The sequence below is a fragment of the Carlito syrichta genome, unplaced genomic scaffold (assembly GCF_000164805.1).
Source record: "Carlito syrichta isolate Samal-C Ts95f unplaced genomic scaffold, Tarsius_syrichta-2.0.1 Scaffold308803, whole genome shotgun sequence".
Taxonomy (NCBI): Eukaryota; Metazoa; Chordata; class Mammalia; order Primates; family Tarsiidae; genus Carlito; species Carlito syrichta.
The window spans coordinates 506,181-533,984 of record NW_007252899.1 but is presented as its reverse complement, the minus strand read 5'-3'; the positions used below and the strand labels follow the sequence as shown (position 1 = coordinate 533,984).

The following is a 27,804-nucleotide window of genomic DNA, read 5'->3' as shown; positions in this document are numbered from 1 at the left end:
GATCCTTCCGCCTCAGCCTTCCAAGTAGCTGGGACTACAGGCGCGTGCTACCATGCCCGGCTAGTTTTTGATTTATTGTAGAGACGAGGTCTTGCCAAGTTGCCCAGGTGGGTCTCGAACCCATGGGCTCAGGCAGTCCACTCGCCTTGGCCTCCCAAAGTGCTGGTATTACAGGCTGAGCCACTGAACCCGGCCAAACACCATTTCTTCAGAGAAGCTGTGCCGCAGCTGGGTTAGGTAATTTTGCTGACAGTTCCCACAGCAGACTGGGTTTTGGCTTTCATAGTACTCAGCACATGTCACTGGGCTCATCTATTTAGTGCTTGTGGTGATGGCAGGACTTTGCTTGTCTCACAAGCTACTGTGTCGCCAGGACAGAGCACAGTGCCTGACATTGAGTGGGTGCTGAGCAATGAATTAGGAATGAGTATCTGAATGAATGAGTACAAGAATGAATGAATCAGTAAGTCAGGTCAAAGCCTGTGTGGATGTTGCACTGACTAGAAGGCAATGGCTTTTCCTGCCAAATTTCTTCTTTGCATTCTGATTTTTAAATAACTGATTATTTAATAATCTTAGTATAAGTTATCTGAATGATGTCCCACAACTGCTACTATGAAACAACACCTTAGGAGAGGGGTACCATGACTTAACATCTAGGTGTAAAGGGATTTTTTTTTTTTTTTTTTGGAGTCTCACTCTGTCACTCAGGCTGGAGTGCAGTAGCATGCTCATGGCCACTGCAGCCTCGACCTGCTGGGCTCAGGCAATCCTTCTGCTTCAGTCTTCTAAGTAGCCAGAACTACAGGTGTGCACTACCACGCCTGGCTAATTTTTTACTTATTTATTATAGAGACGAGGTCTCACCATGTTGCCCAGGCTGGTCTCAAACCTGTGGGCTCAGGCAATCCTCTCGCCTTGGCCTCCCAAAGTGCTGGGATTATAGGCTTGAGCCACCGCGCCCAGCCACTCTGTCACCCAGGCTGGAGTGCAATGGCATGCTCATGGCCACCCCAGCCCCGACCTGCTGCATTCAGGTAATCATTCCACCTCAGCCTTCCAAGTAGCTGGAACTACAGGCATGTGCCACCACACCTGGCTAATTTTTTTATTTACTGTAGAGACAAGGTCTTGTCAAGTTGCCCAGGCTGGTCTTGAATCCGTGGGCTCAGGCAATCCTCTCGCCTCACCTCCCAAAGTACTGAGATTATAGGCGGAGCCACCACAACTGGCGCAAAGGGATTTATAACAGGAGATCATAATTCTTGAGCATGGTAAAGGAGATAAAATGAAAATTATAAAGGCCAACTTTAAGTTTAATTTGTTTTGCAAAAACCAGAAACCTGTTGGGGAAATAAGCAGGAACGTTTTCCATGTGGCCTTCAGCGCCATCATATACTAAGAGTTAATTAGGAAGATGTATCTGATTGTCTCCCAGCTTTTCTCTTGGCCCCTCTGACATCCAGAATTGAACCAATGTGTTAGACAGGCTGGTAACAACTGAATAGCAGAGCAGAAAAGACAACCACAAGTCATCAAAGCCCAAGCAGGAGCCAGGGCAAGCATGCAACTTCAGAGTTCTACCTACAGTAGATGTATACTACCTATAGTACGGTTATGACTCCCACTGACTAACTTGTACCTAGTATCTGAAATAGCAACATGAATGCTTTCAGATAGATGTAAAAACATTTCTTACTTGCATTTATGTTCTCATTGAAAAATAAAGCCAGCCGGGCTTGGTGGCTCAGCCTGTAATCCCACGCTTTGGGAGGCTGAGTTGAATGGATTGCCTGAGCCCGCAGGTTCAAGACCCACCTGGGCAACTTAGCGAGACCTCATCTCTACAATAAATCAAAAAATTAGCCGGGTGTGGTAGCACGTGCCTGTAGTTCCAGCTACTTGGAAGGCTGAGGCGGAAGGATCGCCAGAGCCCAGCAGGTCAAGGCTGCAGTGGCCGGGAGTGGCCACTGCATTTCAGTTTGGGCAACAGAGTAAGACTCCAACTCAAAAAAAAAAAAAAAAGAAAGAAAGAAAAAAAAAGCCAAAGTAAAGAAATACATATTGAGTTTTACAAATTAAGTTATGATAAATGCTTTGGTGCCTGCATTTCAAAGATCCAGAGGCTCTAGGGCGAAGGTTTAGTTTTCCTATGATTTGTTTGTTTATTTTAACAGTGCCTACAGTGACTCCATGACATGGTCACAGATTTCTGCCTTCTTGCTGAGAGCAAAAACAGAAGCAGGAAAAAGGAAAGAAATGCTTTTCCTCTAGCTCTACAAGCTGATATGACAGTAAATTGTTAGGCAGTCAGCATGTCCATCAGAGAGCAGATCCAGCCCTGACCAGAGATGCCAGCTCCTCACCTACACCATCCACACAGTGTCCCAAGAGGGACACTAATGACAGGTCTAATGAACTGTCCTATGAAGCATAACTACCTAATATACAAAAAAGGTCAGCTAAATCAACTCATAAAGAAGTAGAAAATTTAACACCAGAGGTACCTGGATCAGGTTTAAAAGCTTCCACTGATTATTCCAATAGGCAAATAAAGTACTTATCTACCAGCTGTATTAGTTCATTGTTTTCTAAAACATGGCAATAAGAACATCATTTTTTTCTAACATTGTTTTAACGGTGAGTTCTAGACTGACTCCAACCTGAGAATTCTATCCTCAGCCCTACTCTCTCCCTAAACAATTTGAGCTAACCCTTCAATTTCACTATGATCTCCAGGCAAACACTGCTAACTTCCGATCTCCAGCCCCAACAACTTGCTCCAACTCTGGCTCCATATTTTAAGTGTTTACTAGAAATCACTTGAGGGACCTACCAGCATTTCCCAACCAAAATCCCCTTTCCCTCTCAAACAGGAACCTCCTCCTGTGTTCTTCCATCCCTTCGAACAGCACATTATCTAGTCATCAGAGTTTTTTCCTCATTCATTCCCCAATATTTTTCAATGCTACATGAATGTATGCCAGGAGTTGGACACACAGGAGTGAGTGATCTAAACAGGCCTGGTCCCTGGATAGAGCTTACAGTTTCCATTTCTTGTTACACTCATAGCCAAATACCAATGACTGATTTGACTCAGAAACACAGTGAGTATTCAAAGATGCTTTCCAGCCAGGGCGTAGTGGCTCAAGTCTGTAATCCCAACACTTTGGGAGGCCGAGGTAAGAGGACTGCCTAAGATCAGGGGTTCAAGACCAGCCTGGGCAACTTGGCAAGATCTCGTCTCTAAAAAAAGAAAAAGAAAGAAAGAAAGAAAAAAACCAAAGATGCTTCTTTGTAGCAGACATATGAACAAATTATATATATATATATATATATGTATTTTTTTTTTTAGTTGGAGTCTCACTCTGTTGCCCAGACTGGAGGGCAGTGGCCGCTCCCGGCCACCGCAGCCTCGACCTACTGGGCTCCGGCGATCCTTCCGCCTCTCCTTCCGCCTCAGCCTTCCAAGTAGCCACAATTATAGGCATGAGCTACCATGCCCGGCTGATTTTTTGATTTATTGTAGAGATGAGGTCTCACCTACCCAGGCGGGTCTCGAACCCGCGGGCTCAGGCAATCCACTCACCTCAGCCTCCCAAAGGTGCGGGATTACAGGCTGAGCCACCGAGCCCGGCTCAAATTATATATTTAAATCATTAAGGCAAAGCACATTTGTCCATGATGCACAAGAAGTAACCAGTCCTACAGAGAGGTGTCTTACATACTTTGGTTTTACCTCTGGTCCCAAGAAGAGAGTGTTTAATTATTATGCTAAGTGTTTTTCAATGGGCAAATCTAATTGGCTGGTTTTCTTGTGTTTTCCACTTTTTATACGGATACAAGTGCTCTGTTCCTGAGAAAAATACTATATCTATGGTAGCAAAAGACACTTTGGATCACCCATCTGCCCTCTTCTTCTTTTTTTTTTTTTTCGAGTCTTACTCTGTTGCCCAGGCTGGAGTGCAGTGGCATGCTCACAGCCACTGCAGCCTTGACCTGCTAGGCTCAGGTGATTCTTCCGCCTCAGACTTCCAAGTAGCTGGAACTTCAGGCATGTGACATCAGACCCGGCCCCATATGCCCTCTTTCTGGATTCAGGTCGGACATTCTTAGGGCACCTGGGAGCACAGCGACCCTGACTAGCATTCTCTAATTCTGTGTTATACAGCCTCTGGTCACTAGAAAGGTTAAGCACTACCCCAGTGACTGGAAAGGTCCAGTGCTCTTCACTAGTATCTCCAACTTGCATGCAGAAAACTGCTTACCAGCTGGGCATGATCATGTTCAGCTGTGAGTTAATCTTCCAGTTGCTAAATGTGAGATGTAAAATAATCTAATGTCAGGACAGGCTTTGCCATAGCATCTCCTTTATTCTTTTGATAATGTGTAACGAAGGGAGCTGGCTATGAAATATGGGGTATATCTGAGATACGTCTATCTGAAAATAGCCATTCATTTTAGTGTTTTCTAATTGTTATTGTTTAAATGATGTCTTGCCTCCTTATTGAGAATCTAAGCTCCTTTAGGACCAATACTGGGAATTATATAGAGACGCTCCCCGACTCACACAATGGTCTGAATTATATTTTTTTGACTTTACGATGGTGCAAAAGCAATATGTATTCAGTAGAATCCTACTTTGAATTTTGAATTTTGATCTTTTCCCGCACTAGCCATATGCAGTATTGGGCAGCAGCAGAGAACTGTACCTTCTAGTCAGTCACTCGGACCACAAGGGGAAACAACTGATACTCCGTAATGTACTGTGCTGCCAGATGATTTTGTCCAGCTGTAAGTGTTCTGGACATGTTTAAGTAAGCTAAACTATGATGTTTGATAGGTTAGGTGTATTAAATGCATTTTTAACTTATTAGATTTATTTATTTATATATATTTTCTGAGTTGGAGTCTCACTGGAGTGCAGTGGCACACTCATAGCCACCCCAATATTGACTTTATGGGCTCCGGCGATCCTTCCACCTTAGCCTTCCAAGTAGCTGGAACTATAGGCGCATGCTACCACATCCGGCTAATTTTTGATTTGTTTTAGAGATGAGGTGTTGCCAAGTTGCCCAGGCTGGTCTCGAACTCTCAGGCTCAGGCAATCTACTCTCCTTGGCCTCCCAAAGTGTTGAAATTACAGGCTGAGCCACTGAGTCCAGCCAATGTATTTTATTTATTTATTTTCGAGTCGAAGTTTTACTTGGTCACTCAGATTGGGTGCAGTGGCATGCTCACAGCCACTGCAGCCTTGCCCTGCTGGGCTCAGGAGATCCTCCCACCTCAGCCTTCCAAGTAGCTGGGACTATAGGCACATACCACCACACCTGGCTATTTTTTAATTTATTTATGTAGAGATGAGGTCTCGTCAAGTTGCCCGGTCTGGTCTCGAACCCCTGAGCTCAAGCAATCCTCTTGCTTCCACCTCCCAAAGTGCTAGGATTACAGGCATGAACCACCACACCTAGCGATTTATGATATTTTCAACCTACAAAGGGTTTATAGGGTTCACTGTAAGTCAAGGAGCATCTGTAGCAATTTTTTTTTTTTTTTGAGTAGTAGTCTCACTTAGTCGCCCAGACTGGAGTGCAGTGGCATGCTCATAGCCACCACAGCCATGACCTGCTGGACTCAGGTGATCCTTCAGCCTCAGCCTTCTAAGTAGCTGAAACCACAGGTGTGCACCACCACACCCAGCCAATTTTTGATTTATTGTAGAGATGAGCTCTTGCCAAGTTGTGCAGGCTGGTCTCAAACCCATGGGCTCAGGCAATCCAACTCTTGCCTCGGGCTTCCCAAAGCGCTAGGATTAAAGGCATGAGCCACCACACCCAGCCTGCATCTGTAGTACTAAGCAGATAACAGGTCCCTGAAAGTTCACACTTCAAGGTATTTTGCTAACACTCCTGTATAATTTTGAAATCATTTAAATGCATCTAAAAATTATCTGAATAACAATTAGTATATTAGGGGTATTAAGCACTGAAGGAAGGAGAAGCAAAGAAAATAATTTTAGCAGGGTACAGTGGCTCATGCCTGTAATCCCAGCACTTTGAGAGATGAAGGCAAGAGGATTGCCTGAGCTCACAGGTTCGAGACCAGCCTGGGCAATGTGGCAAGACCTCATCTCTACAATAAAAATTTAAAAAAAAATTAGCTGGGTGTGGTGGTACACGCCTGTGATTCTACCTACTTAGAAGCCTGAGGTGGAAGGATCGCTTGAGTCCAGCAGGTTGAGGCTATGGTGGCTGTGAGCATGTCACTGCACTCCAGCCTGGGTGACAGAATGAGACTCTGACTCCAAAAGAAAAAAAAAAAGAAAGAAAATAATTTTAAAAGACTAACCACCATGACCAGGACAGGAGTAAGCTCAGGGCTAGGATAACCAAAACAAGCTGGGCTCAGTGGCTCAGCCTGTAATCCCGTGCCTTGGTAGGCTGAGGTGAGTGAATTGCCTGAGCCCGTGGGTTCGAGACCTGCCTGGGCAACTTGGTGAGACCTCATCTCTACAATAAATAAAAACAACTAGCCAGGTGTGGTAGCGTGCGCCTGTAGTTCCAGCTACTTGGAAGGCTGAGGCGGAAAGATTGCCGGAGTCCAGCAGGTCGAGGCTGCAGTGGCCGGGAGCGGCCACTGCACTCCAGTCTGGGCAACAAGAGTGAGACGACAACTCAAAAAAAAAAAAAAAAAAAGTGCTCAGCCTTACTAATCATTAGAGATATGCAAATCAAAGCCACAGTGAGATACCATCTAACTCCAGTAAGAATGGCCATCATGAATAAAACAAAAAACAACAGATGCTGGTGAGGATGCAGAGAAATGGGAACACTTCTACACTGCTGATGGGAATACAAACTAGTTCAACCTCTATGGAAAACAGTGTGGAGATTTCTAAAAGAACTAGAAATTGACCTTCCATATGACCCAGAAATCCCCCTACTGGGAATATACCTGGAGGAACTCAAATCATTCTACAAAAAAGATACCTGCATATGCATGTTTATTGCAGCACTATTCACAATAGCAAAATCATGGAACCAACCATGCTGCCCATCAAAAATGGACTGGCTAAAAAAAATGTGGTATATATGCAATGGAATATTATGCAGCCATAAAGAAGGACAAAATTATGGACTTTGCAGCAATTTGGATGGATTTAGAGTCTATAATACTCAGTGATCTATCACAGAAACAAAGAACTGAGTATCACATGTTCTCACTTATAAGCAGACCCTGAACATTTATCATAATACTATAAGAAAGGGATTGGAAGTAGTGGGACACTGCCAGGGGAGGAGAGGAATACAACATCAATAAGGGTACCTGATCTCAAGCCAGGTGAAGTGGGAACCAAAGGGAGGTCCAAATTTTACCTGAACAATGACCACTTGTATACCTAATCCTGAATTGTACCCCACATCTTTAAAATTAAAAAAATTTTTTCTCCCAATGCCCCAAAACATAAGCCATGTCCCCTGAGCTCTTGACACAGGAATATGAATATAAAAGGCTGAAAAGTAACCAGAAGTATGGCAGATCTCTCTACCATTCCCTTTTTCCCTGACATTCACAGGTGCCTGGCAGGACAAATACACCATCTCAGTGCTCCTAGAGTGACCCCCAAAGGGGCCTCTCAGAGATGATAACCATTTCTTAGCAGGAGTCACAGTGCTGTAGAAACCACTAATCACATGGAACATCCTATAATATCTTGCTGTCCATCAGCAAGCACCGAAGAAACCCTAAGGGTCAAACTATGTATCAACTAGCAGCCTCAGAAAGCAGCATGAGACCTGTACAGTTGCCTTTCAATTATATACACATAAATTCACTATCTAATAACTCATTACCATTTGGTTCACTGGCACCTGACTGAAATGGGAAACATCAGTGCTGCCCAGTCCCTGTTATCATTCTCCCCACTCACACACCAATTTTAATTGAAGTACTTTTCAGGTTATCATGTTACCATACATACATAGTTTTAAGGGCGACATAATAGATATGGCACCATGAAAGTGGAAAAACTGAAATTGTACACATACACAATGGAATATTATACAGTCATAAAGGATAAAATTATGAACTTTGCAGCAACTTGGATAGACTTAGAGTCTATAATACTGAGTGATATATCACAGAAACAAGGAACTGAGTACCATATGTTGTCACTAATAAGAGTACCCTGAAATTTTTTTTTTTTGAGTTGGAGTCTCACTCTGTCACCCAGGTTGGAGGGCAGTGGTATGCTCCCAGCCACTGCAGCCTCGACCTGCTGGGCTCAGGTGATCCTACCGCCTCAGCCTTCCAAGTAGCTGTAACTACAGGCGCACGCTACCACACCTGGCTAGTTTTTTTTATTTATTGTAGAGATGAGGTCTCACCAAGTTGCCCAGGCAGGTCTCGAACCCGCGAGCTCAGGCAATCCTCTCACCTCAGCCTCCCAAAGTGCTGGGATTATAGGTGTGAGCCACCGCGCCCAGCCGGACCTTGAACTATTGTCATAATACTATAAGAAAAGGATTGGCAGTAGTGAGAAACTGCCAGGGTAGGAGGGGGCATACCTCATCAAGAAGGAGACCTGCATAATGAACATTTGTATACCTAACCCTGAATTGTACCCTACATCTTTAAAATAAAAAAATTAAAATAAACCAAAAAAAGATATTATGACAGATACAGATGAAGAGGTGCATAGGGCAAGGTATGGGCGAAGGAGCTTGGAGCTTTCATGCCCTTCCTATTCATGTCCTTCCTAGGTGAGCCACCCTCTAGGAACCTCCACATGTTCAGTTATCTGGAAGTTCTCCAAACATAGTCCTTTTGGGGTCTTATGGAGGCTTTATTAAGTAGGTATGATTGATTAAGTCATTGGCCATTGGCAATAAACTTAACCTGCAGCCCTTCTCCCTTCCAGGAAGGTTGGGGAATGGAGCTGAAAGTCTCAACCCTATGATCAAACCTTGGTCTTTCTGGTGACCAGTCCCCATCCTGAATCTGCTTAGGGGCTCTCAGTCACCAGTTAACTCATTAGTACACAAAAATGTTGTATGCCAGGAAACAAAAACCAAATACGTATTTTACAATATCACAGGCTAACGATATGAACCAGCTTTTCATTTCTTCAGTGTTAGACATTTATTTCATTTTCATAAGGATGGATAACTGCCAATCCTTTTCTTATCCATACCGATTAAAAGGAAAGGCATGGTGGCTCACGCCTGTAATCCCAGAACTTTGGGAGGCTGAGGAGGGATGACTGCTTAAGCTTAGGTGTTTGAGAGCAGCCTTGGTAACATACCTAGACCTCATCCCTACAAAAAATAAAAACAATTAGCCAGGTGTGGTGGTGTGTACATGTAGTCCCAGCTACTCAGGAGGCTGAGGTGGAAGGACCACCTGAACTCAGGAGGTCAAGGCTGCAGTGAGCCGTGATCGTGCCACTGCACACCAGCTTGGGCGACAGAGTGAGACCCCTACTCAAAAATTATACATATACAGGTTAAAAAATGTTCATCCAGAAACGACATGATTTGCCAAAGGTTATCATTCTAAGCAAAATAAAATTGTGACAATAAATAATAAAGATTTTGAGGTTACAAAGTGATATAGTAAAATCTCAAAAGCTGATCGGGTGCAGTTGGCTCACGCCTGTAACCCCAGCACTTTGGGAGGTGAAGGCGAGAGGATTGCCTGACTTGAGTTCAAGACCAGCCTGAGCCACATGGCGAGATCTCGTCTCTACAATAAATAAAAAAATTAGCCAGACGTGGTGTTGCATGCTTGTGGTTCCAGGTACTTGGAAGGCTGAGGTGGAAGAATCGCCTGAGCCCAGTAGGCAACCTGGGCGACAGAGTAAGACTCTGACTTAAAAAAAAAAAACAACTCAAAGTCAAGTAGTAGTGTTTTGGATTCTATTTTGGAGTTATCCATTCTTATAAGAAATTGAGAGCATGATTACCCCAGGCCAGAAAGGAAAACTGTACTCAGTACTTCAGTTCCCATTTCTTACAGCCTTCATTCCTAATCCTTCACTATAGAAGACTGATGGAAACTCTAATGAAGAAGCTCTTGGGAAGGGCTTTGGGACGTAGAAGAGAGAACAAGTTATACCTCCGTCAATTCAAGTACTCTATCCCAAAGAGTGTATATTTTATCACTGGCTACCTTCAGAACTGATAGTACCTAGGACAAAGACACCCTTTCTAAGAGCAGGAACTAAAGAACAAGTGCTTAAGAATAGGTTCAAGTGTATTTAAGAAATGTAAGCCGGGCTTGGTGGCTCAACCTATAATCCCGCCCCTTTGGGAGGCTGAGGTGAGTGGATTGCCTGAGCCCGCAGGTTCGAGACCCGCCTGGGCAGCGAGACCTCATCTCTACAATAAATCAAAAAATCATCCGGGCATGGTAGCGCACGCCTGTAGTTCCAGCTACTCAGAAGGCTGAGGCGGAAGGATCGCCGGAACCCAGCAGGTCGAGGCTGTGGTGGCCGGGAGTGGCCACTGCACTCCAGTCTGGGTGACAGAGTGAGACTCCAACTCAAAAAAAAAAAAAAAAAAGAAATACTCATCTCTTCTTCCTTAATATCTAATCTCTATTTTCACATCATCATGAGATAGAAAATTTTCATTTCCTTTGTCTTTGTAGGAAGACAAAGGAAATGAACCAGTAATGCTAACAGGATCTACTTTCACTGAATTGATTTTCTAGTTTCATTATAAGAGGAGAAATGGAATGGAGATGAAACTCATCTGATGTAAGAAGTTGAAATATATGTCCAGGTTGCTGTTCAGAAAACACAGGAATCAGAGAGATCAAGGACAGAGTTAGGAAAAGTAGACCGGGCGTGGTAGCCTCATGCCTGTAATCCCAGCACTTTGGGAGACTGAGACAGGAGGATCCTTTGAGGCCAGGAGAGAGAGTATTTTAGTTAGCTCATTCCTTACCTAATGTCTAATTTGTAAATGAGTATTAGAGTACAGGGAAGTCTTACTGCTTTCATGTTTTTCTCAATATCTCTTATCATTCTAACTTTCATGAGCCCAAGCTTATTTCAAGCATTTTTTTTTTTTTGAGTTGGCATCTCACTCTGTCACTCAGACTGGAGTGCAGTGGCATGTTCCCGGCCACCGCATCCTCAACCTGCTGGGCTCCAGTGATCCTTCCGCCTCAGCCTTCCGAGTAGCTAGAACTACAGGCGCACGCTACCCACGCCCGGCTAGTTTTTGATTTATTGTAGAGAGGAGGTCTCGCCAAGTTGCCTGGGCGGGTCTCAAACCTGCGGGCTCAGGTAGTCCTCTCGCCTTGGTCTCCCAAAGTGCTGGGATTACAGGCTGAGTCACCGAGCCCAGCCTTCAAGTATTTTTTTAATCCTACTCTTTAAAACATCTGACATCTAAATTTCCAAGTAATTTGCACTTTTAGATTCCAAATTTAGGTTTACATTTACTAATACAAAGCTGCTACTTTTGAATTTAAGGAAAATAATGTCCAATTACTATGCTGTATATTAATTCTCAAAAAATAGCGAACTCTCCAATTTTGTCCAAAATGCTCTCCAGTTCCAATGGTGGATTTGTCCTAGAATTGACTCTCTACTATAAATATGCATAAGTGACTTTTCAGGCATCAGGAAGGCGCTTTTCCTAATTCTTTTTTTTTCTTCTTTTTAAAAATTATATAGAGACTAGGTCTTACAATGTTGCCTAGGCTGGTCTCGAACTCCTGGCCTCAAAGGATCCTCCTGTCTCAGTCTCCCAAAGTGCTGAGATTACAGGCATGAGCTACCACGCCCGGTCTACTTTTCCCAACTCTGTCCTTGATCTCTCTGATTCCTGTGTTTTCTGAACAGCAACCTGGACATATATTTCAACTTCTTACATCAGATGAGTTTCATCTCCATTCCATTTCTCCTCTTATAATAAAACTAGAAAATCAATTCAGTGAAAGTAGATCCTGTTAGCATTACTGGTTTATCTAGTAAGATTTCCTCATAGCTGGCCTGTCAAACACTGTTGATTACTTTATTACAGGTGGATTTGATAACTGCCCTCAGCTGCTCCAGAAAATGGAGTGAATGTTAAGTAATTATTTGTCAAACATTTCACTCCTGTAGCAACTAAGAAACACTGTGAGAGTCCTCTGTTAAGTCCACACTTCTCCTCTGAAAAAGTCTTTCTGATTGCAGGAGCTCAGAAACTGCCCACAAATCTATGTGTCACACCATAGGAAAATTTAAGCAGTTTCCAACAGTTCACTCATGGAAGTATTTGCGCCTACTTTAAAGCACCTTCCCGCCAGGTTTGGTGGTTCAGTCTGTAATCCTAGCACTCTGGAAGGCTGAGGTGAGTGGATTGTCTGAGCCCGCAGGTTCGAGACCAGCCCGGGCAACGTGGCAAGATCTCATCTCTACAATAAATCAAAACTTAGCTGGGCGTGGTAGCGCGCGCCTGTAATTCTGGCTACTTGGAAGGCTGAGGCGGAAGGATCACCATAGCCCAGCAGGTTGAGGCTGCAGTGGCCAAGAGGCATGCCACTGCTCTCCAGACTGGGTGACAGAGTGAGACACCAACTCAAAAAAAAAAAAAAAAAATTAAGCACCTTCCCATAACCCATCCAGTTCCACAGACGGCAACTGTTCCCTTCCATTTTATTTTGATTTGGGCCTACTTGTCTTATTCCATCTGGGTCAACACTAAAGTAATGAGGGTTTCTACACAGGATACAATGATTTTCATGTAGCCTTTCTAACAGAATTTGGTTAACAGTACTGATTTTCCCCACAAGTTACATCTGCTCTGATAATGCCCCCATTATATCTCTTGAGGTACTTATACAGAATAATTCCACAGATACAAGAAGTCAATAAAATGCACAACCACAATATTGACAGTTTATAGTCTAGCATTGATTTATGAACCTAAACCAAAGCTTTCTTCCTTAAACTGATTTGACCTATCAACATTAGACATTCAATGTATCTTCCCTTATGGGAGTGGGGACACACTTGCTGTAAAGTCAAATGTAAATTTAAAAATTAGTTTTTATCAAGGTGAATACAAATTGACTTTGATAATTAGAATCAGGTCCCATCTTTAAAAATCACACACTTCAGCCGGGCTCGGTGGCTTAGTCTGTAATCCCGTGCTTTGGGAGGCTGAGGTGAGTGGATTGCCTGAGCCCGTGGGTTCGAGACCCACCTGGGCAACTTGGCGAGACCTCATCTCCACAATAAATCAAACATTAGCTGGGCGTGGTAGCGCGAGCCTGTAGTTCCAGCTACTTGGAAGGCTGAGGTGGAAGGATCACCGGAGTCCAGCAGGTTGAGGCTGCAGTGGCCGGGAGCAGCCACTGCACTCCAGTCTGGGTGACAGAGTGAGACTCCAACTCAAAAAAAGAAAAAAATCACACACTTCTAGCCAGGTGTGGTCGCTCACGCCTACAATCCCAGTACTTCAGGAGGCAGAGGCGAGAAGATTGCCTGAGTCCAGGGTTCAAGACCAACCTGGGCAACTTGGAGAGACCTCATCTCCACAATAAATCAAACAATTAGCTGGGGGCATGATGGCACATGCCTGTAGTTCCAGTTACTTGGAAGGCTGAGGTGGAAGCCCAATAGGCTGAGATGGCAGTGGTTGTGAATATGCCACTGCACTTCAGCCTGGGCAACGGAGTGAGACTTCAACTCAAAAAAAAAAAAGTCGGGCTTCGTGGCTCAGCCTGTAATCCCAGCACTTTGGGAGGCTGAGGTGAGTGGATTGCCTGAGCCCGTGGGTTCGTGACCCGCCTGGGCAACTTAGTGAGACCTCATCTCTACATAAAATAAAAAATTAGCTGGGTGTGGAGCACACGCCTGTAGTTCCAGCTACTTGGAAGGCTGAGGCAGAAGGATCGCTGGAGCCCAGCAAGTCGAGGCTGCGGTGGCCGGGAGTGGCCACTGCACTCCAGTCTGGGTGACAGAGTGAGACTCCAACTCAAAAACAAAAACAAAAACAAACAAACAAACAAACAAAAAATCACACTCTTCTTTTCCCCATATTGCAAGTTTTTAAGTCATTCGGGGGTGGGAACTTTTTGTGCTTTTTTGCATTGATAGTTCAGCTACTAACAGGTTCTAGTATTACTACAGAAATGATACATCAATTTCCCTAGCAAATAAAAATATTAACAGAGTAGATCCAGACCCTGAATATGCTAAAGAAAAAGTGAGACAACCAAGTGGTAAGAGAAAGCCTCTCACAACGAAATTTTTACCTGTGAAATAAGGATTCTAAACTGTCTGCTGAAAATGTTCCCGTGGTCCAGACAGATTCTCTAAACTCCCAGTCCCAAAGCAGTACTTTTTTCATGTTTTCTGTAAAATGAATGGCTTTAAAACTTTTGTTCTCTGGTGTAGCTTTTCAGAAGGAAATGAGTTTCCTTATCAAGAATGAATCTAAGTCGGGTTCGGTGGCTCAGCCTGTAATCCCGCGCCTTTGAGAGGCTGAGGTAGTGGATTGCCTGAGCCCGCGGTTCGAGACCCACCTGGGCAACTTGGTGAGACCTCATCTCTACAATAAATCAAAAAATCAATCGGGTGTGGTAGTGCATGCCTGTAATTCCAGATACTTGGAAGGCTGAGGCGGATGGATCCCCAGAGCCCAGCAGGTCGAGGCTATGGTGGCTGGGAGCAGCCACTGCACTCCAGTCTGGGTGACAGAGTGAGACTCCAACTCAAAAAAAAAAAAAGAATGAATCTAGGCCAGGCTCGGTGGCTCAGTCTGTAATCCCAGCACTTTGGGAAACCAAGGCGAGTGGACTGCCTGAGCCTGAGGGTTCGAGACCAGCCTGGGCAAATTGGCGAGACCTTGTCTCTACAATAAACAACAACAACAACAAAAAAATTAGGCAGGTGTGGTAGCATGCGCCTGTAGTTCTAGCTACTTGGAAGGCTGAGGTGGAAGGATCGCTGGAGCCCAGCAGGTCAACACTGGGTGGCCGTGAGTGTGCCACTGCACTCCAGCCTGGGTAACAGAGTAAGACTCCAACTCAAAAATAATAATAATAATAATAATAATGACTCTAGTTTCCCCGACTCAAAGGCAATCATCTTTTCCATATCGCTCCATATTACAGTAACTTTTCAGTGTCTTCCTTTTCTAATTTAAACACTATTCCCGAGTGCGGTGGCTCAAACTTATAATCCCAGCACTTTGGGAGGCCAAGGCAAGAGTCCAGGGGTTCAAGACCAGCCTGGGCAACTTGGTGAGACCTTGTCTCTATAATAAATCCAAAAAATCAGCCAGGTGTGGTGGTGCTCCCAGCTACTGGGAAAACTGAAGCAGAAGGATCACCTGAGCCCACCAGGTGGAGGCTGCGGTGGCCGTGAGTATGCCATCGTACTCCAGCCTGGGCGAGAGTAAGACTCCAACTCAACAACAAAAAACTAAAAAAAACACTGTTCCCTCAACTTAAGGGCCACCCATACACTAAGGGCTCATCCTTCAGAAGTCTTTGTACTCCATAGGTGACAAAGGTGATGCCTGATCCCAGTACTGGACATGTAAAGGGCATCCACTTGCTTTTTTTTTTGAGTTGGAGTCTCACTCTGTCGCCCAGACTGGAGTACAGTGGCCGCTCCTGGGCACCGCAGCCTCAACCTGCTGGGCTCCAGCGATCCTTCCGCCTCAGCCTTCCAAGTAGCTGGAACTACAGGTGTGCGCCACCACGTCCGGCTAATTTTTTTTTTTTTAATTTATTGTAGAGATGAGGTCTCGCCAAGTTGCCCAGGCGGGTCTCGAACCAGCGGGCTCAGACAATCCACTCACCTCAGCCTCCCAAAGGCACGGGATTACAGGCTGAGCCACCGAGCCCAGCTGGGCATCCACTTTCTTCCTCATGTGTCTTGCCCTCAGCATGACATTATGGGAACAATGAACATAAAGAAGATTTATAACCTTTCCTGGTGTCTATTCAATGTAGCTTTAAACTTTTCTATTCTTGTCTTGTTCTTTACATTCTCCTGTAGTTCAGAAGGTAAACTCTTCACACAACCACTCACAAGTCCTCAAGTCCCAGCCCCTCTTCTTCCTTCATCATTCAAGTGTGATAAGGCCTTGAAGAGAATACCTTACCTCACCTTTTGTCTCCACAAGTCCATCTGCTTCCTTCCAAAGCTTCACAGGTGGGCCAGGTCCATTGAGACGTGGCCAGAGTGCTCCTGGGGGCTGGCAGACCCACCCTTCATTCTCGGGTGTCTCTTCTCCCACTTGTCACCTGAACACCCGTTTTTTAAATAAAGATTCACCCCACAAAAATCCCATCTCATTCTGAAAGGGGATGAACCAGCTAGCCCACGGAGCCCTTTGTCTGAAGCGTCTACCTTCACACATCCTCATCCACAAAGCGTCCATCCTCACACAGGTAGGGGGTCCGCTCGGTACAGGGCGGGGGAGACTAGGTTCCTGCATCTGGTAAAGGGATGAGTTACATTCCAAGTCCTTCCAGGATCCGAAATTCTACAATTCTACGACCAAACGTGCAGGTCCTATTTCTGAGGTGAAAAGGGTGAACCCCAGGACAACCCTCGAACTGGCAGTCAGAACAGGCTCCCCTCCCCAGTCCCGGCTCTGCGGATCCACGCCTCCGACCTCAGGCGCCGGCCACGGGGGAGGCCTGGCCGGCGCCCGTTCGTGGCCGCGCCATGCCCTCCTTCACCCTCACCAGCAGCCGCGGGCCGTCTCTCACCTAACACACTGGCATCGCCCGCCCCGCGCCGCAATGGAAATCATAGGTCTGGACGGGTCTCGGCGACCACCCGTCCTCCTTGAGGGAGGCTTGTGGAGATGTGCGGGCACAGGAGTCCAGCGCGCCGCCACCGGGAACGCGCCGCCTGGTTTCTAAGGAACGGGGGCACTGAAAAGGGAGGGGCGGGACGGCAGGATTACTGCGCATGCTCTGTGACGGGGGTAGACCCTGTGCAGGAAGGGGCAATGGCCGGGAGCTGCGCATGCTCGCTCATTGGGGGCGGAGCTTTAGTAGCTTGGGAGGGAGGCCAAAGTTGTCAATTTCCGGCTGCAGAGACTGTGGAGCTAGCTGTTTTCAAGCCTCAGCTTCTTACCGGTCCGCCGACCGGCATCAAGAACTAGGAAGTTTTGGGAATTTTGGTCGGCCTCGGTTGTCCTGGAATGAAAGACGATATCGTGCTGGACGACGACCTAATTGTAGAAGGCCAGTTCTCTCGAACTCGTCGGAATTCCTGGCTTTGTCTCCGAATGACTCATTTTTCAGTTTTTTTCAGCAGGCTGTCCGGGCTCCTCTTCCTCTGGATGTTCTTTGGTTGTTTCTTAAATTATCAGTGCTCTTTAAAACTGTGACTTCAGTCTCTCTGACCTCTTTACTGGAGCCTATGTCCCCCCAAATAGGAGACTAGCTACTAGAGTCATAAAGCTGGTACACCTTATTGTGAAACTATGTAGGAAATGTGATTGGGGTTTATTTCTGCATAGGGAGCCCCCGCCCCTGCTTGTCTGACTCTTTTGGTGAGTGTCTGATCCCCACTCAGCTGGCATTACGACGGTCTCCCAGCCATCATTCCCAAGCAGCCTGCGATGACAGAATATCGCAGTTCTGAGCATAAGGCAGTTCCTACTGAACTGCCGACCAGTAGCTGGGCTTATCACTGCTTTGGGCGGAGGAGACAGGACTTCCCACCACTGCAGTTACCTCTGGGAGCATGGAAGGCTCCGAGTGATGAAAAATTACACCCTCAACCCCCCTCTTCTGAGTTTTATCCCCTTCCTTGGCTTCTGGATCCTGAAGAGCCATGCAGAAAGGAAGCCAAATCAAAGCGTGCATGCGTTTGATCTGTTTCTGGCTTAGTCTTAAGGTTCCACTCTTCTGAGCAGGATTTCTCAACAGTGGCACTGTTGATATTTTGACCCTGATAATTCTTTGTTAGGCAGGAGTAGGGAGAGCTGTCTGCATCATAGCTATTTAGCAGCATCTCTGACCTCTACCTCTACCACCTGCTCCCTTCTGCTCTTTATATTATTTTGTGGCACTATTACCCATCCCATCACCCCAACCAATGCCTGCATTTGCCCTGTCTCTTGCTTTTCTCATTTCCCTCACATTTAGTTACTCATCTTGTGCTGACATTTATCTCCTAAATATTTCCCAAACCCACCTTCTTATGGCCTGCTACAGTGGCCTCCTAGCTGGATTATTTGCCTTCAATCTGTTTCCAGTTCCACCTTCAGGTAAACACCAGCATGATTTACTGTATCTTTTCTTTGCATAAAACCCTGGTGCCTTGGGGGCAGGAATGGGTCAGTCACACCACTGAGCATTCTCACAGAGGAAGAGAGCTCACATGTACTCTCTCCCTGTGTGCCAAACACTGCTGTATACATGCTATAACCCCCTACCTCCTTGGGGTAGAGCGATTTAACACATTTTTAAGGATAGAGAAACAAGTGTCAGAGAGGCTTACTTTCTTTAGACATCCCAGTTAGTAAACAGTGCTGTCTGGGCTAGGATCTTAAGCACAAGTTCTTTCTCCTCAGACTGACAGATAGGAAGCTAACCTTAATATCCTTCAAAAGAGGTACCACTGAGAAGTCTTTTCTGACTGCAGTATCTGGGGCAAGGATATTTGGAATGTATTTTTTTTTTTTTTGAGTTGGAGTCTCACTCTGTCGCCCAGACTGGAGTGCAGTGGCCACTCCCGGCCACCGCAGCCTCAACCTGCTGGGCTCCGGCGATCCTTCCGCCTCAACCTTCCGAGTAGCTGGAACTACAGGCGTGCGCTACCACACCCGGCTAATTTTTTAATTTATTGTAGAGATGAGGTCTTGCCAAGTTGCCCAGGTGGGTCTCGAATGGAATGTATTTTTTTTTGAGTTGGAGTCTCACTCTGTCACCCAGACTGGAGTGCAGTGGCTGCTCCCGGCCACCGCAGCCTCGACCTGCTGGGCTCCGGCGATCCTTCCGCCTCAGCCTTCCAAGTAGCAGGAATTACAGGTATGCGCTACCACGCCTGGCTGATTTTTTAATTTATTGTAGAGATGAGGTCTCGCTGCCCATGCGGGTCTCGAACCCGCGGGCTCAGGCAATCCACTCACCTCAGCCTCCCAAAGGCGGAATGTATTTTTTAAAGCTTTTTTATTTTTTATTTTTTTGAGCTGGAGTCTCATTCTATTACCCAGGCTGGATGGAGTGCAGTGCATGCTTCACGGCCACCGCAGCTTCGACCCGCTGGGCTCAGGTGATTCTTTCGCTTCAGCCTTCAAAGGAGCTGGAACTACAGGTGCGTGATACCACACCCAGCTAATTTTTAAAAATTTATTGTAGAGAAAAGGTCTCGTCTAGTTGCCCAAGCTAGTCTCTAACTCCTGGGTTTAGGCAATCCTCTCACCTCAGCCTCCCAAAGTGCTGGGATGACAGGTTTGAGCCACTGTGCCCAGCTTAAAATCTTATTTTTGAGGAGAAGGTCCTGTGGACCACCTTTCTGAAGTTGAATTTGCTACTTTTTTTCCTTATCAAGGGAAATAACTGAGGTCTAAGTACCTATCACCTATCCTCTTTGGGATCTTGCAAATATCCAAAGTTTCAAAGGTCCTTGAGGGAGGCACCAGCAGGGTCCTGGGTCCTTGAGAGATGGGCTGAGGAGAGCCCAAATCCTCCAGGACAGGATGTGTCACACAAGGGTTGTGTCACACAACCCCAGTAAGATTCAAAACAGAGACCAGACACTCATGACTGCTTATGGATGTGTATTTTAATAAAAATAATTCTGTCAAAATACAACAGGAGTTTTTTCATCTCTCAAGTACAATTTTAATAGGATGTTTTGTGTTAGAATTCTCTCTCAACGCCCCCCCCCCCGACACCCACAAGTTTCATGCTAATGCCAAGTATCAACTCTCGAGGACAAAGGCAGAACCAGTGTGCACAATGTGGAGGATGTCTGTTTCAGCTGTAGTTACTAATGGAGGAAAACCCGATGCAAAGAGGCGAATGCCTGAGGCAGCCTGAGGCAGCCATAGGCCACAATCTGGCCACAGATCTGGGTGCATGAGACTAGCTGTTGGTCAAGTAGGGCTCTGCTACCCGGCTGCCATATGGCGTGCATACCTGAGTTGTGAGCAACCAAAGGAACTTTCAACTCTGACAGTTCTGTCTCATCTTCTTTGTGCTTAAGGGGTGGGAAGGTGTGGGGTGGCCAGGCAGTCCCCACTTCTCTGTCTTGTGGTGTCCTGTTTTCATAGCCTGCACACAGCCACAGACCCATGTGGGTGGGGAAGGGGGTCCTGGCTTTCTTTATTTGCCAGTTTCCACTCTGCAAGGAGCAACCACTGGGTGCCACAAAGGGAAGGTGAGTAGGGAAGGCTGTTTCCCCAGGGCTGGACAACCCAACAGAGACGGTCTTCTTCCTGCCCCCAGGGGTCAGGCCCAGTCCTTCACCAGGGCTCCTCCCAGGTGCCTTTCCCACTCTAGGCTCCTGGAAGCAGGCTGGTAGGACTGGGTGTGCATAAGGGGCTCCTGTGGCTGGCAGGCAGGCCTGGACTATCAGCAAGAGAGTGGGATCAAGCAGCTTGGTTTTGGCCCTCTCCACGACTTGTGGGGCAAAGGCTATGTCCCAAAGGTGAGCTATCCCATTGGGACAGAGAGCCCCTCTGGAGAGAAACAGTAAACAACTTGGACTCAGCTGAAACAGTGAGATAAGGCACAGAAAATGGGGAGGTGGCCATACGTACTGAGTGTAAGCCAGGCAGACAGCCAACAGCAGCGGAACCCTCCTGGGTTCTCTCTCAGCCACTAAACAACCCAAGCCCAGGCACCCATCCTTATCCCTGACACACCCCTGAAGGTACCAGCTACTCAGATAATGCTGAAAGCCACACCACTCTAACCTCTCATGGGCTCATCTGCCATTCAGCTTCCGGACTAAGGAGTATTGCCCAACCCACAGGGATAAGTAACCCTGCTCTGCTACAAATTTGCTGTGTGACTTTGGCCAAGTCACTTAAACTCCTGGTCTGTTTCCTTATCTATAAAAGTAGAGGATTGGTGGGAAGATGTTCTCTGAACCCCATTCCAGCTGCAAAACCTCTGGTTTTAATTCCTAATCCTGCTAGGCTCTGACCATTTTAACAGCCTGATTTTTCCAAACTCTGGATTTGGAAACTAGGTAGTCCCGGCCTTGCACAGGATAAATTTCCTTTAGTTAGAACACTTCCCAATAGGCCATGGTCTGTGGTCTGCCAGCTGGGACCCTGGCAGTGACCAAGAAAAACAAGCAGCTATAGGATCATCTCCCAAGGCAGAGCTCTGAAACAGCACAGGGACAGGGCCCAGGTTCCATCACCAGCAGCTGGTTCAACTCAATAATCTTTCTTATCGTCCAGCTGTGGGCCCAGTGAGACCTGGGTGAGCACTGAGTATCTCAGGCCATACCAACCATTCCCATGTCCACTAACATGTAATTGGACCTTATCCAGCCTAGATCCAGGTAGGGACTGGAAGTTCAATTTCTGGCCTTGCCATGGCTAATCCTACTTTTTGCAGGGGCTGCTTGTGCTCTCCCCCACACTGAAACAGGCATGAAAATCTCAGCCCCTCCTGGTGGTCTTCTACATAGGCTTCCTCTTTTTCTTCCTCCAGGGCAGTCAGTTCTCTCCACAGATGGCCCACCCAAATCCTGGCAGCCATCTTAGCCCTTTCTCTGTTGATTTCCCATGGTAGAGGGACCATTTTTGCTCTACCATCTGTGAGGATCCATCTGAAACAGCTGGTGGGACATCTGTAAAACTCATGGTGTCCCATCCTCTGGTCAGCAAGTACTCCTAACAGTCTTTCCTAAGAGTGGCTGGGCCCCAGTTGCAGGAAGCTGCCTGGTACATCAGCAGTGAAGCCTGGCCTAGGGTACCAATGGTTCCATCTACTCTGTGGACCAGCAGCCCAAGAACCTGCCTCCACAAGGTACTGGCTTCTCAATAGAATATCAATTCCCTCAGAGCTGTGCAGAGATGATAAAGATCCAGGCAGGAAGTAGCCCCTGTGCTCAAGGGCCTCTGTCCTGGGAATGGAGTCTTCTTCCTGGCAGCCTGACACACAGCAGTTCTCGGGTCAAAGGCAGGTAGTTTCCAGGCAATCAATTTAGAGTATATGAATTATTTGGCCATCTTAAAAAGAAGGGAAGGCAAAGTATTGAAAAAGGAAGAAAGAGGAGCAAGGCTGGCAGTGAGAGGTGGGGTAGAGTGGTAGAGAGAGTGCTGGCCAAGGACCATCTACTCCCTTGCTCTGCTGTATGGCCTTGGGTCAACTCATCACTTCCCTGGACCCTCAGCCTTGCAGTTCTTTGCTCCATGCAGCTCTCAGGGGCCTAGGGACCCACACCTCTTGGGATGCTGCAAATCAGCTCAGCCAGACCGTGCCCACTAAGTGCCCCCCCGCCCCCAGCCTGTTCAGTTTCCCTAGGCTACAGCTGGGCCTGTGGCTCAAAAAAAGAGGAGCCCAAAATAAACAAATAATTTGGCTGAGGTGACAGAGATGATTTTTGTTTTAATGAGTTGGACTCAAATAAAAATATGGTGTCTGAACAGCCTCACCCAAGAGGTTCTGGACCACTAATACTACGATAAATACTGTGTCTTTTTTTAATATATATATTTATATATATAATCTCATTTTTTTTACTTATGAAAATAATAAGCTATCACCAACTTGGATAGGCCTCATCACTAAATTAGCAGAAACCAGCTCAGCACAAACTCTCCAGAGATAAATACTGGTGGCTCAGTCAGGAGGAAAAAAAAAGATTAAAAAACCCCAACCCCTCCTCAAAACAAAACCCCCCTTTCAAAGTAGAAGGCGCTACATGAGAGTAACCAGCCAATACTGTGTCATAGGCCGCTGCACATGAAGGGGAGAGAGAGAGAGAGTGAGGTAAAGGAAAAAGAAAGGAAGGGAAGGAAGGAAAGGAGGAAAGGCCAGGCGGGAGGAGTGGACTCCATCCATGGCTTCCAGATTCTGGCGCCAGTGCCTATGAAGGGCCGGGCTGCTCCAGCCCTGGGGCCGGTGGAGGGCCAGGTGGGGTTGGCCAGTAGAGTCAGCTAGTGCAAGTAGTCGTCGACTCTGGCAAAGGAGCAAGATCCCAGGCCTGCTCGGGCCATGAGCCGTAGACACTCAGATGCCTGGCCCAAGGCGAGCATTAGAGGGGGCTGCTTTGGCAGGTTCTGAGACTCTGTGAAGGAGAGACAAGGTCTGGTCACTGCCCCACTCAGGGCTTGGGCCCAGGTCAAACTTTCCTTGCCATCATGAACTCAGTTCAGCAGAGGAAGGTCAGGGTTCAGGTTCAACCACCAAAGCCCAGGAGTCCTATAAGCCACCAGAGAGAGCCTGTGCAGACCTTCTGCCTGAATCTGTACAAATGTCAGCTCTTTCCAGGGAGAGAAGGGAGGGGACCACCCAGGTACTCATGGGCCAGCTTCTGTTTTTGTAAGATCCACTTACCTAAAATGGCGCTGTTGAGGGCAGCACACACAGGTTCCCTCTGGATGGGGTCAAGCTGCTGACCAACTGGACAGCTCCAGGGGTCTGAGTATGCCAGCAGGCTGAAGGCATCCTAAGGAGCACAGCACTCTCGAGAGGATTGTGACACATACCACATACTCCCTGTGTCTTCAAAGGGTGACAGGGTCCTGCACGGTGCCCAGTGAGAGCCCAATATACTTGGAATATGGGGTGGGACAGGGTTCCACCCTCCTCAGAACCTGGAGAGGGTGGAGTATATCCCAAATGCCCCACATCCCACTGCAGACCTGACTGGAACCCACTTTGTCCTGTTGCCACTGCCTGCTGGAACCACCCAGAGTGGCCCTGCCCCCAACACCAAATGGGAACCTGCTCTGTGTGTAAGCCTGGCTTGTTCCGTACCTGCAGCATCTCTGTGTGAGCCAAATTCTTGCCATACTCCCGGCCCAGCTGTTCACTTAAAGCCTGCAACTCTCGGCCAAACAGGATAATCCTTTCTGTGGCAGCCTGGTTGCCCCCACAGAGCTGCCGCCGTGGATGCCCATCATCTGCACCCAGAACACAGTGAAGAACACATAAGGAGGGATGTGAAGAGACGTACAGGACCAGAATGGAGCAGGAAGGACCCTGGGTAGGCTGCACTTCTGCCAGAGGCAGGCAAGGCTGGGAAGAGCAGGTAGGGCAGCCACAGTGGAGGTGCTCTTCATCCATGTGGCACAGTCTAGGGGTCAGGCAGGACTCAGAAACTTTCCCTCTTCCCACCCTGCCCAGACGCAGGGTGCTCATCAGAGTACCCATACTTTCGAAAGCCTTTCAGTCTCAAACACAAGGGGCCCTAGTCTTGGCACAACCCTGAGCCTTCTTCATGTTGACAGTTACCTCAAGGACCCATCCACAATTGGCTAAGACAGCAGTGGAGCAGGTCTCACGGAAGCCCTTTAAGCTGCCAAAGCCTGTCCATCCCAGCTTCCTCCCAGGCATCTGGACTACACATTGCCCTCTTAGAGACTATCAAACTGTGTCATAATAGGGCATGATTCTTACCCATGCTGGATTCATCTGTCTGCAGGTCCTCATGCTTATAGGCGCCATTGACAATGCGTGTGGACATGCTTTCCAGCACACCATTGGGGTAATGCTCTGCCTCCATCTCCATCTCACTGTCACTGTGGAGAAGGATTGAGGTGGAAGTTGGCCAGGGGGGTACGGTGGAAGCAGCCTGATTGGCATCCATTCAGGTTTTAGCCGTGGGATGCTGTGGATGAACTGGGGGCACCCAAGATTATAAAAGGACAGCCCAATCTTCTGGGGCACTCTCACACTTGCCCCCTGCTGTGACCTATGCTATCCCCAGAGGCCTGTCACCTGATTCCTATCCAGTCCCAATACTGACTCTGTGTCTCTACTCTCCCTGGCCCTCCTCTGCATCGACACACTTATTCTATACATTGCCTCATCACCAGTAATAGACCCCAAACCCAAGTCAGTCTTGAGGCATGCCTAGGGACTGTTAAAAGCCACCCAGAGTTGCAGTCTGCAGCCTAGGGTTCTCTGCCTGCCCAACCTGGCTGTCTGTAAGCCAGACTCAGTAAAAGCTCCTTCATTATAAATTCTGGGGGTTCTGACAGGCCCAACCTCCTTGGAGGAAGAAGCCTCTCTGGAAACCACATTCTCAGCATGGCAGTATCAGCACCTCTGGAGAAAGCTAGGGCCAAAGAAAGTGGCAGTTGAATCACAGGTAGGGCCAGAAGTTACGGCCAACATCTGGCCTGGCGGGAAAACAGCTTATACTCTAGGTACACACCTATGATGGAGGTTGGGCATTAAGAGTAGGAAACTCAAAGAACAGACTGCAGTGGGCTCAGTTAGCACAGGGCAGAAGGGAGAGGAGAAAGCGGAACAAAACAGGCACCTGGTCTCCTGATTACTGGTACTGCTGTGGGGCTGGGACTTGGTGGAGTCTGTTGAGTTGGACTCGGAGTAATTAACAGAAGACGGGGAGGAGGAGGATGAGGAGGATGAGGATGAAGATGATGAGCTGGGTGCTGGGTATTTACTGTGGTTCTGTTTGCTCTTGATGGATGCAACACCATTGCTGCAGCTGGGACTGTCTGCTCCTAGAAGCCAGGGGACAGTTAGAAAAGGAGGGCTGCTTGCCATCAAGCAGGGCCCTGAGAATAACTAGTGGTCCCGTTTCCCTTCCCCCAATCCAGCAGTGAGTCCTGAGCCCAGCCCAGGGAAGGGCGTGTGAAGTGGCCTCTCTTCTCCACACCAGTTTTTCCCAGAGCCCTCTGGAGAGTGGCTGACCTGTGTTGTGCATGTGGGAACTACTGGGGCCATGTCGGGGGCTGAGGCTGGGGGAGCCAGGGTAGCTGTCCTGGGACTTGGGGCTTCGGGAGCTCAAGCTGCGGACCTCACTGTCGGTCCCATTCACCATCTCCACAAACTGTCGGCACCTGCAGAGGGAGCAGAGCGACAATGCTCTGGGCATGGCCCGGGCTGGCATTCCCACCACGGGCTGAGGGGGCTGGGCTCTGGGGGACCTGGCAGTGCCCAAGACTTACTTGAGCATGAAGAGCAGGTTGGGGTTGTGCTCCAGCAGTCCTGGGTAGAAGCGCTGAGTGGTCTCGATAGCCTCACCCACACGGCCCTCCAGCACCAGCTTCTGGATCTCTGTAGGAAGCAAGAACATAGCAGTGAGCGAGGGCTACAGACCTCCCTCACAGCCACATGCCTGGGATGCTGCCAGCTTTGGAGCAGAGACCAGCCAAGATCAGATGGGCTGGCTCAGAGTGCCTTGCCAGCTTAAGACGCTCACAAAAGAAGAGGCTGAAGAAAGAACCTGGCCTTCCTGCCCCACAACAAACCCTGGTTTCTGCCAAGCATCAGGGAGTCCTCAAGAATAATAGGGGAAAATGGAGCAGAGACTCTCAGCCCAGAGGCAAGAGGATGAGTTTAGTGGCTTGTTCCTGTAGGGTACAGGTTTTCAGGGACTTAGGGGTGAGGAAGAGCCTTGGCTGTGGAAGCATGATCTGGAGATGGGCATCTAAGCAGCTTGGTGGCCTGAGGAGCTCCTCTTCAAACAGACTTCTCTCTTTCCAGGCCTTACGGGGGAGTAGCAATGGAGGCACACTGGTTTCTGGGCCAAAGCCCATGTCCTGACCATCTTCAGGGACTGCAGTGTACTCCCTGCTGAGAGGGGAGGCATTTCTCCTCATGCTGGCACTTCTAATGTTGACATCTCTCAGGCCATCAGCATCTTGCTATTGCCTTCTTGCTCCTGCCCTGGGGACTGGTGAAACCTGCTGGGAGTGACTTCAGGGTCTAAGGCTCTCATTAGTAGATCCCAAGTCTGATCCCTTTCCTTCAGGCTGGCTGAGCTCAGCTTCTCTTGGACACACAGACACATGCACATATACAGATACAACAGGCTCAGAGAGATGCAGGCAGGCACTCATAGACACGCACACCCACACATGCCTACTCATCCTCACTCTCCTCTCCTCTCCTCCTCACTCCTTCCTGGGCTCTTTTTCCTCTTTCCAAACACATCTCCTTCCATGGAAGAGCCCCAGAGACACAGTACACACTGGCCAGCATTGGGAGAGCTTCCTTTGGCCAAGGAAGGACTCTAGATTGTCTGCAAAGGGACTAGAGGTGGGGAGCAGAGAGAGGTGCCACCACAGTAGCCATTGAGTATCAGCTTAGTTTTAGCTGACCACTTCAGTCTTCTCTCTGGCTAGGAATAAGCAAAACTATTAAAGTTGAGTAAATGGTGGGAAAGTCAGGGCATTGGTCTGATAATATGGAAACACACGCTTTCTGGAACACCATGAACAGGGAAGCTGAGTGGAGTTCAGGATTCAAAAGGAAGGAAACCAACACAGAGGTGTAGGATCCAGTCATGCCAGGGCCTGGCTTGTGCCAGACCTTCATTATTATTATTATTATTTTCTATTACCAGGTTGGAGTGCAATGGTGTGATCATGCTCACTGCAGCCTCAAACTCTTGAGCTGAAGTGATCCTCCCGCCTCAGCCTCAGGTACACTCCACCACTCCTGGCTAATTTTTCTTCTTTTTTTATAGAGATGGGATCTTGCTATGTTGTCCAGGTTGGCCTCAAGTAATTTTCTTGCCTTGGCCTCTAAAATTACTGTGATTACAGCTTAAGCCACTGTGCCTGGCCAAAATATGCCTGGACTTCAGAGTATGCATTAGAAAGGCTGCTCTGAGACATTCTAAAGTCACCAACTGTCCATCTGGGCAGTGCTGCCTTGAAAGAG

At 47.6% G+C, this 27,804-nt stretch overlaps 2 protein-coding genes across 2 annotated transcripts in view; both read right to left on the bottom strand.

Annotated features, from left to right (window-relative positions):
- GFOD2 (glucose-fructose oxidoreductase domain containing 2) overlaps positions 1-16,987 on the bottom strand; it is a 54,291-nt gene extending 37,304 nt beyond the window's left edge. Inside the window, exon 1 of the mRNA XM_021716374.1 lies at positions 16,729-16,987. The gene's annotated coding sequence lies outside the window, so the exon portion shown is untranslated. The remainder of the gene's footprint in view (positions 1-16,728) is intronic.
- A 2,757-nt stretch (positions 16,988-19,744) lies between these two features.
- The window catches only part of RANBP10 (RAN binding protein 10), a 78,246-nt gene continuing 70,186 nt past the window's right edge, over positions 19,745-27,804 (bottom strand). The window contains exons 8-14 of the mRNA XM_008065761.1: positions 26,085-26,193; positions 25,828-25,976; positions 25,433-25,637; positions 24,565-24,686; positions 23,923-24,068; positions 23,500-23,611; positions 19,745-23,230 (exon numbers count right to left, since the gene is read on the bottom strand). Coding sequence (XP_008063952.1) covers positions 23,100-23,230; positions 23,500-23,611; positions 23,923-24,068; positions 24,565-24,686; positions 25,433-25,637; positions 25,828-25,976; positions 26,085-26,193 — 974 coding nt within the window. The 3' untranslated portion in view covers positions 19,745-23,099. The remainder of the gene's footprint in view (positions 23,231-23,499; positions 23,612-23,922; positions 24,069-24,564; positions 24,687-25,432; positions 25,638-25,827; positions 25,977-26,084; positions 26,194-27,804) is intronic.